At 34.4% G+C, this 10,554-nt stretch overlaps 1 protein-coding gene and 1 pseudogene across 1 annotated transcript; both read left to right on the forward strand.

Annotated features, from left to right (window-relative positions):
- Positions 1 to 246: 246 nt before the first annotated feature.
- LOC100723541 (olfactory receptor 4L1) lies at positions 247 to 1,220 on the forward strand. Its single transcript, XM_013152039.1, is given in 6 exon segments — positions 247 to 358; positions 361 to 594; positions 597 to 725; positions 728 to 788; positions 790 to 948; positions 950 to 1,220. Coding segments are annotated over 6 exon segments (966 nt in total).
- A 5,615-nt stretch (positions 1,221 to 6,835) lies between these two features.
- Positions 6,836 to 7,854, forward strand: LOC100723820 (olfactory receptor 11H12-like; annotated as a pseudogene).
- The last annotated feature ends 2,700 nt before the right edge of the window (positions 7,855 to 10,554 follow it).

Here is a 10,554-nt window from a genome sequence, read left to right on the forward strand (position 1 = left end):
TACTTTTTAATTACTGTGTAACTATATGATTATTGTTTAAAGTTACATAATAAAATAATCTCAAATTATAAACACGGGTTCCTACACTAATTAAAATATAATATTGATAAACGTACAATGAAATGCTTTCATGTCATCAACAATTATCATTACTAATACAAATAGTGTATTGATACTAATTGTGACTTTCTTTTGTTTAGTTGCTCTATGTATAAGGAACTATTGGACCCTTTCTCATCTGAGAAAATGATTCATAAATATGGTTAGATTGTGACTGAGTTTATTCTATCAGGATTTTCTGCACAATGAGAACTCCAAATTTTCTTCTTTGTGGCATTTTCCTTGATCTATGGTACTACTGCATTCTCATTGTGATCACAGTGACATTTATTTCCACCCTTTATTCTCCCATTTACTTCCTTCTTGGAAATCTCTCCTTTTTGGACATGTGTCTGTCCACTGCTGCAACACCCAAGATGATTGTAGACTTGCTTGCTGAACACAAGACTATCTCCATTTGGGGCTGCATGGCCCAGATGCTTTTCATGCACTTCTTTGAGAATGCAGAGATGGCACTTTTGACAGTCATGGCCTTTGCAGATACATAGCCATATGTAAACCCCTATTCTACAGCACTGTCATGAGCTACAGGTTGCTTAGTGGGTTTATGATATTTTCATGGACAACTGGTTTTTTACACACAATGAGCCATATGGTATTAATAGTGGACTATCCTTCTGTGGCTACAATGTTGTAGACAGCGTATTTTGTGACCTTTCACTAGTGATGACTTGCTTGTGCTGAAACATATATCCTGGAGTTATTTGTTATTGCTGACAGTGGGTTATTTTCTTTTATCTCTTTCATCATGTTACTTATTGCTTATATTGTCATTCTGATTACTGTCCAACAAAGATCATCTGGAGGGCTCTCCAAAAATTTCTCCACATTCTGCTCACATCATTGTGGTCACTCTGTTTTTTGGATCCTGCATCTTTATTTATGCCTGGCCAATCAGTAGTTTTGCAAGCAATAAGACCCAAGCTGCATTTTACACTGTTATCACACCCTTACTGAGTCCTATTATTTACACAATGAGAAGACAGAAAATGCAAGAGGCCATGAGAAAATTACTTTTCCAACATATTAGAGTCACATGGAACTTCCAGATTTTGCACTATGTAATTAATGCAACTTTCATAAAACTATGGCAAAATTGATTGAATAAATTATGTTTCATGTTTTTGTATTACAATTATAACCCATGTAGAAAAAAATTAACACTAATTACTTTAAATTCCCAGTTAAGGCATTATGATATCTCTAATAAGAATAATTTGAGATGTGCAGCAATGCAGACATATGAGCATTTTCCTCTTTTGCTTTCAAGTTATTTTGATGGGTAAAACAACTCTACAAGAATTCATGAATAGTTTTAGGAATGACTTTAATCACTATGAATAATTAATAGCATTTATAAATTTATACTACCATTTAGCATCATAAATAAATTATTATTATAATAAGGTTAATGAAAAAATGTCTTGCACAACTGAGGCATAAGTTACCTGAGTCAATCCTACATTTTCTGTATAAGATGGCAATCATAAGAATGCTAGAATCACAGAAGTAAAGATCTAGATAAAATGTATGTCTCAAGCTTGATTCTTTGGGGAAATTTAAGTAGTTGCTTTCCTAAAAAGTATTTGGTTCATTTCCACATTCCTTGTATGAAATATCAGATGAAGGTAGGAAATCTGTTTTAACTTACTAATAATTAAAGCAAATCCAAACAGTAAAATAATATATTCAAAATGTCTTAGAGCCAGTTTCAAGAAATTGAAAGCATTGCCTGCCATTCACATACTCTACTGAATTTATATCAACCTTTTAAGTTTGCTACAAAAAACTACATGAATAAATTTAATGAAATATATGCAAGACTAAATCTTGAAATCAAAGAAATAGAATAAAGTGCTAACATAATTTTAAAAGGCCATAAATGAAGACATAGATAAATGATTAACTAGACTATGAATAATTAAGAGGTTTATCATTGCATAAATTGTCTCTAAACCAAATCAAGCATCTAATAACATCTATTAAAATTTAATACATGGATGGTCAAAATTTTAAGTACTTTTGAATTCTTAGAATAGCTATGATTTTAAAAAGCTAAAATAAAATGAGAAGACAGACTTTCATGGGTCTCATGAAGTATTGAGAATATAAAGGGATTAAGGTGGTACACCATCTTAACATCAGTAGTACAAAAATACGAAAAATGCAGAAGTGCGTAAAGGATTTATGAGACATAAGCAAGTAGACTAATACAAATTTTAGGAGAGTTTCAGAAAGAGAAGTAAGAGTCAAAGAACTAGAAAGTTTATTAAAATACAACCTAAACTTTCACAAACTGGGGAAGAAAATGGGCACATGGGTCCTAAAAGCCCAGATAACAATGAGTCAGATGAACTCAAAGGAATGCACCTTGAGAACTGCAGTGAAAGTTTCAGACGAAAAGACTGTATTGAAACCAGCAAGAGAAAAGTACATTTTCACATGCAAGTTAACTTTTGTAAGAAGACTTATGGAGGTTTTCTCAGAAGAAAGCTTGTAGGCCAGTTAGAAGTGTAAGGACATAGTGCCAAAAGTAAAAGAAAACTGTCAAATAAGAATACAGTTCCTTCCACATTACCTTTTACAAATAAAGAAAACAAAAGTTGTGGGATTCTTCTATCCCCTCACATGTGCATTATAAGAAATGGTATTGGAAAATTTTCAGCTGGAAAAGCCACTCATGAAAACACACAAGGTAAAAATAACTAACTGTAAAATCATTAGCACAGTCATCCCGTAACATTGTAATGTGGTGAGTAAATCCCTTCTAGTTTTAGTATAAAAGTTAAAGACAGAATTGAGACTAAGAGGATGGCAGAGTAAGAAGTTCCCTAACTCGACTGCTCTATCCTCAGAAACCCTATTAGCCACTATTTGTAGTGAAGAATATCTTTTCAAATATCCTAAAATTCAAAATCAAGATTGAGACACCTCCCTGGAGAAGTGAGAAGAATTATGTTCTCCTGGAAGAAAGGACGGTTCACTTTTACCATGTCATCCTTTTCCCAAGACAAGAGAGCACCACAGACCCACAGTTCATCTGGGGCAATAGTTGCCACAGTAAGAGAAGTGAGATGGAAGAAGCTGCCTCATTTATCTGGACCCTAGTATGGAGACATGCACTTGTCTCACTTCAAGGTGAGCAATGTCAAATCAAGCTAAAAGGCTTCCGCATAGCAAAGGGAAAACAGAATCTAAAAAGCAGCATCTGGAATAGAAGAAATATTTTCCAATCCATGTGTCAGACAAAGGCTTAATTTCCAAAGTAGTTGAAGAATTCAAACAACTCAAGGGAAAAAAATCAAAAGCAGTAAAACCTTGGTTTGAGAGCATAATTTATTCTGGAACCATACTTGTACTGCAAAGCATTTGTATATCTAAATTAATTTTCCTTGAGAAACAATGGAAACTCAGATGATTCGTTCCAAACTCAAAAACATATTTAGTCATAGAAAAATGACTAAAATATTTTAATAGTGTTACAGGTAGCTCAGCTAGATAGAAATATTATAGGTAGTCAGGCATGGCTAAGCCCTCAAGGAAGCTGGCACATAGGACCAAATGTCTTGTGACCTTGGAGAAGACACACACCTCTTGCTGTGGGGCAAATCTCAAGACAAGGCAAAACAAAATCAACCATTTCCTGAGTATAAATGTTAGATATTAGTTAGGGATCACCTTGAGAAACCAGGAATCACCATTCCAACCCCCTGTAGAAAGAGTTACTGATCCCTAAGAATGTTAGCTTGCTATGTGACTCACTTCCCCATTTGTTCCTGATTTGGTCAATTTTATCTGAACAATTAAACTTTTTGGTTGATTATAAATCTGTCCAACCTGATGCCTATCTGCCTTGCAAGTTACCTTTTTTTCCCCACTTTAGACCCACCTCACCTCATGACTTTACTCTATAAAATCCCCTTAAACAGACAGAGTCCCTGGAAACCCACTTGAGACCCATTCTCTCTCTCTCAGATGGAAAATTTTTTTCTTTCAATAAATATTTCTGCTCTTAACCTTCATTGTTCCTAAAATCCATTCTTTAATTTTAGAGAACATGAACTCATACCAGGCATATAGTAGGTCAAAAATTTCATTCCCTATATCAGTATGATACAAAATAATGAGAAATATATAAGATAAAGAGTAAAATAAACAAATTAACCTTACTTACCCTTGACAATCTTCATGGCTTGTAGAAGAGAGACAATAGAGAGGAGGGTTATTACCTAGGACAGTTTTCACTATTACTAATGGAAACACTACTATCTATTCAATAGAATCTTTTCCTTTCACACAGTTTTAACAAAGAAACTATCCAATGACACTTTTTTTTGTCTCCTTTTGAAAATTTCTCCTAAATGTGACATTACATTGTTAAACAGATTCATCATTCCCACTGCTATCAACTTATTCAGGTAATGCTTTTCTATAAAATGTTACACTGTTTTCCACATTTTACATATCTCCCTAACCTCATTTAAAGTGTGTGTGTGGGTTCTCTGTCTTCATCTCTTTTTCCTCTGCAGACAACATCCTTCCATAACCTCTTGCTCTTGGAGGATGATCGTCCATAACTCTACAGTGAGCAGGGGGCAAACTTCGGCTCAGTCATGATCACCTAATCTTTGCATCATTTACTATTCATGTTGCAGGACATTAATCATTTATCAAGCTAAAATGTATTAGAAATATTTGTTAGTCCCTAGAACACTTGCAGAACAAGTTGCTTGCAAGCCAAAGTTTTATTGTAACCCAATTTTAAAATATAAAATGAATCTGAATTGACAGGTCTCAAACAAAGATATAGACATTATCAAGAAGTATAAGAAAAGATGTTCAACACTAATAATTATCAAAAGAATAAAAGTCAAAATTATCATGTGACATCACCTGATATGAAAAATAAGAAAAGATAATTTGATGTCAAATTATAGAGAATTCAGAAATGTTGGCTTTGTGAAAAATGAAACCATTAAGAGTTTTAGACCTTAAAACCATACTTATCAATGAAAGAAACTGGAGCCATGTGTAAATATTACATTGTGTCTCTGGTGTGAAAAGCCAAAAGTATACATAAGAATCAAATGCACAATAGATATTGTGAAACAGGAAGTAATTGTTCAAAAGAAAGGGGAATGGGAGTAGGATGGGAAAAATAAATATGAGAATAAAGGATAAAATGGAAATGAATTTTTGTAGATTAGGAGGGGAAAAGATATTGAAGGGAGGGGATATAAAAAGGAAGGAAGGGGGAACTAAGGTATATCATATACAAGTTCCCTATGATGAATGTTATTAATATGCATATCTAAACTGTACCAATTAATATTATAAAAAAGAGATTCTGATCCTGTGAAGATGAGATCTAAGCTATATTTTATATATTACTAAGGGATAAAATATAATGACTAAGAGGTAATAATCTGCTGAATATTTTTTCCTCCTTACTCAGTGTAAAGAATGGTTCTGGTAATTTTAAGTAGGCTTTCACAGAACCTAGTGCTCCTAGGTCATACATTTCTGATTTCTCACTGTTTGATTCTACTTATCATGAGGATTCCTTCCCACATAGGTATATGAGTCATAATATGAAGATTTCTAAGGCCATATGGAAGAACTGGAAAGGTCATCAATCTGTAAAAATAAGTACTTTTCTCATATTAGTTGGTAAGAAATGCATTCCTCTCTCAATCAGAAGCAAATGGTGACAGAGACATTTGAAATGGTACTCATGTGCATGTTACAAAATTTGGCAACAAATTATGTCTCATTTTTCCTCAGACCATGTCTTTTGGAAGGTTTTTGGGATCCCTATTCCAAATAATTCCACTTTTTATAAGTAATGATGCCTCGGAGAAGCTGTCCTTACTCTAAAGTTTCCTCAGAGAATAAGTAATCAATAACTTTTGAAAGATCTATTGATTTGGAAGAGAAGTACTTTCACAATGCTGTGGATGCCCCCCCCCCAAAAGAACAGAAGATGAAAGAAACACATTCTTATTTTATACGGAGCAATAACAGTCATCCTTTAACTAGAGACAGTTGATGTTTGTAAAACCTTTTTAGAGATTTGATACATGTGGAAAACTATGAAAACTTCTTGTTGACTGCAGAAATCATAACATTAGGATACAAAAGTCAGTGTCATAGATAACATTATATAATCACATTGTGTGATATTCAAGCAGGAATAATAGATGTTTGATAGAAATGTAGAAATAATGGTTTTAGAGTGATTAATATCAACTTACTGTGAAGTATGCCTGTTTCCTTGGTATGTTTTATAATAGAAATATATTTAATTAAGAAATAATCAAATGAAACTTTCTTTACTGTTTATTGCATTGTAATTGGGATTTGGAGGTAGAAACTAGTACAGTGATTAAGTGCTAGCTTTATGTAAGATTTTTGCCAGAAACTATCATGGATTATCTCTGCTCCAAAGCTAACAAAATGAATTTAACTTTACATAATTCTATCAGGGTTGGATGCTAAGGGGAAGACTTAGATGTAGGTATTTTTCACTCATTTGTTTTGTTTTGTTTTCTGTTGTAGAAAGTTGTTTGCTGTATTTAAAATTTAAAATATATATCAAGAAAAAAAGAAGTATGTTGCCTTCCTAATTGATGACTATTGTGAAATCACCTCATATTCATTATTTTCATTCTTAAGAAAATATATTTTAAATTAGTTCTAAGTGGTAACAATCTGTCTCATGACTTTGCAGATTGCTGACTTAATGAATGAGTCTGAGGCAAATTTGAGCTTTGCTTTTGTGAAAGAATTTATTCTCCAAGGCTTCTCTTGTGAGTGAAAAATTCACGTCTTCCACTTGTTCTTCACTGCAATACATAGTTTCTCTATAACAGGGAATGGAGCCATTATTTGTGCCCTCTTGAATGATCAGGAACTCCACACTCCCATGTACATGCTCCTGGGGAATTTCTCCTTTCTAGAGATCTGGTATGTCTCCTCTACAGTCCCCCAAACGTTGGTTAACTTTCTGTCAGACAAAAACAAAACAAAACAAAACAAAACAAAACAAAACAAAACAAAACAAAACAAAACATCTCCTTTCCTGGATGCTCCCTCCAATTTTATCATTTTTGCTCTTTGGGTACATCTGAATGCTTCCTTTTAAGCATCATAGCTTTGGATTGGTAACTGGCTGTCTGCAATTCCTTGCACTACCCTAATATCATGACAGGAAATTCTTGTATCAAACTGGTCATTATCTGCTAGGTTTGTGAATTTCGCTGGTTCTCAGTCTCCATTATTCTCATCGCTCAGATGCCAATTCTGTGGTCTCTATGTTATTGATGATGCTGTATGCGATCCAGGACCACTGTTTGCATTACCTTGTTCCTCTGCCTCAAGGACTCAATTGCTTGCTACACTCTAAGTTTCTTAGTTATCTTTGGCAACTTCTCTTTTTTTTATTAGCTCCTATACTCTTGTTCTAATAGCTATGTTGCATATGCCTTCAGCCACTGGGAGACATAAAGCCTTCTCAACCTGCGGCTCCCATTTGGCTGTAGTGTCACTGTCTTATGGTTTTCTGATGGTCGTGTATGCAAGTCTGGAACTTGAACACTTGCTGGGATGCAGAAAGTTGCAACTTTTCTCTATGCTATGATAACCCACCACTTTAACCCTCTCATCTACAGCCTCCAAAATAAGGATTTAAAGGCAGCTCTGAGGAAAGTTGGTGAGAGTTTCACTATCACATAAGGCATATTTAATTATTTGTATGTTTAGATCAGTAGAATGTAGGAAAATAAAATACAAAATAATACTTTAACAATGCCATTGTATTTTAGTTCGTTGACTATGAATAAATACACACATATATATTCTACTTAAATTCGGTTATGTTGATGATACATTTTTTCCTTTTACATAAACCTAAATTTCTATGGCACAATAAAGTATTCTAGCCCATTTACTTCTAGATATATGCCACTTTCCTTATCCTGTACCTCTCTCTAACCTTCAGAATGGTAACTTCTAATTTCATTCATAGCTATGGCAACAGATAGATTCAGAAATACACAGATCTAGGTATCTAATATTTCTATCTAAATTGAGTCACCAAATATTTAATGGACCAATTAATTAAATTTTGATAATAGAATATCTCCTTATAGAAAGCAGAGAGGGAAGTGGTATATATGGTGTTACATTGAAGTAAATATAATTCCATTATTATCTGTTGCTGAAACCAATATAAACAAAAAATCTTCCAAAGTTCAATTATGCTATGTCTTCTTTATTTAATGCAGAATAGAATTTATTCATGTTATAATTTATATAAATATAATATGAAATGTGGAATTTTGTATGCAAAGTGAGCATATTCTTTGAGGGAATGTCTTCTGTCCAACAAAATAATAACTGGTCATAGAGGGTATAAGAAATGAAATTTTCAGTAGCAGAATCATGACAAGATAATACATTAGTATGGAATTAGTTCTGAGACTAACAAACGTAAAATTAGTGAATACTCCAAGACTCTTTTCATCTACTACAAATCTTTTTGTTGGATATTATGTTTACTCTCATTCTTTTGTTATAATATGTTCATAGAGATAATAACATTTTGCAAACTTAAAAAAATTCATCATCTAATCTAAAATAGAATTTTCCCAGAAAATCCAGGATATAAGAATTTTTATGTGTGTAACATTTTTTTTTAGAGTTTTAGTCTCACAACAGTTTTTTTAGAGGAAAGAAGATTGTGCAGTTCAAAAAATAGGAATACATTGGTAAATTTTGGTATGAACATTCTAGATAAAATATCTATCTACAGATAGATATATATTTTCTCCGTTGATGTAACATGTTGGCAAACTCCTTGATCAATATTATTTATAAGAATTCTGCCATATATTTATCATTTATATAAGTGTATTGGGTTTACTTCTTAGCTCTTATGTCCCTTTTCAGAGTGTATAACTTTAATTTCTTTAGATCAATATAGAAAGGGTTGTAGAAGAACAAATGGTGAAGCCAGGAAATATTTACAGGGTAATTTTAGAATTCCATTCTCAAATTACTATGTTAATATATTTGCACATCCACTACCTTTTCAATGGCTTCTTTACAGAACTCTGAATGCCATGGATGGTAGCAATCTTGTCCATATTACTAAATTATTCATGCTATCATTCATACACCATATTTTTTCCACGTCAAACTATGCATTGGGAGGAGAGAGGGGAGAGCTGAGAGGAGGGCTGAGGGAGAGACTATGATGACAAAGAAGAAAAAAGAGGAAATGATTAAAATAAAATGAGTAAAATCAGAAATGGGCATAGCTATAAAAAGATATTTTATTTTGTTTTTGTTTTCTTTTTTTTGGTCATTTTCCTTTTTATCGGTATCGGGGATCAAACTCACGACTGCCTGTGTGCAAGGCAGGTGCTTATGCTGCTGAGCTAAATCTCCAGCCCCTGTTTTTGTTTTCCTAAGTACTTAGACTTTCAAAAGAACAGAGTGAAATAAAACAATTTTAATAATCAGTTGTTTCCAGATCCAGAGGCTTTGAACTCCTCCCAACCAGTCACAAGCCTCCGGAGACACACTCCAGGGTGTGTCCCTGCTAGCTGCATGTAAGATCTGAGCTTGTGTAGCCCAGAACCCCAGAGCTTCCTATTAGGGAGTACCAGCCTAGCCCATAGGTCCTGGAAAATCTGAGCTCCACCCATCAGAGCACAAGGGTCCAGTGCCATAGTTCAGGGCTGTGTTCCAGCTAGCCACTGGGGTCCCAGAGGTTCTGAATTGTCCCCAGCTAAGAGCAAGTCTCTGGTGCCATACTCTGGAGGTGCATCCAGGCTAGCTACATGATCCAGAGACTCTAAATACTTCCTAGACAGGTGCAAGGCCCTAGTATCATCACACTCTGAGGAGTGTGTCCCTATTAGCTGTCAGGGGCCTTGCAATTCTGAACTTCACCCAGCCAGGTGCAAGGCCCAGCACTACACTCTGGGGATGTGTCCTTGATAGCTTCACAGAGGATCTGAGCTTTACCTAGCTCAGCATCCCAGTACAACCCAGCTGAATTCATCAGAAGAATGCCCGTCCAGGCTTACAGATCACAAAGTGCAAGATTTCCATGCCATTGCTCAAAGGGTGCACCCCTGCTAGCCATGGGCATATCAGAGGATCAAGCTCTGCTCAGTGCAGTGTTCCAGTGCAATCCATTGAGAAGATGTCTGACCAGCCATGCAAGTCCCAGAGAAATATGACAAAACAGAAGAAAAAGATTGAGTCTCAGTGCTCTAGCTCAAGACACTGGAAATCATACAACTGAACATTCTGAAATGATAGCAATTGAAGTTGCTACAAAATGGCTTTTTCTTAAAATTCTTCAGCTTACACTGCACAAAAACGAGTAAATAAATGCAGAATAAAGAAGCACAGCTAAATATA

This window comes from Cavia porcellus, unplaced genomic scaffold (genome assembly GCF_034190915.1).
Source record: "Cavia porcellus strain 051 isolate PalLab524CR breed Dunkin Hartley unplaced genomic scaffold, mCavPor4.1 scaffold_6, whole genome shotgun sequence".
Classification (NCBI taxonomy): Eukaryota; Metazoa; Chordata; class Mammalia; order Rodentia; family Caviidae; genus Cavia; species Cavia porcellus.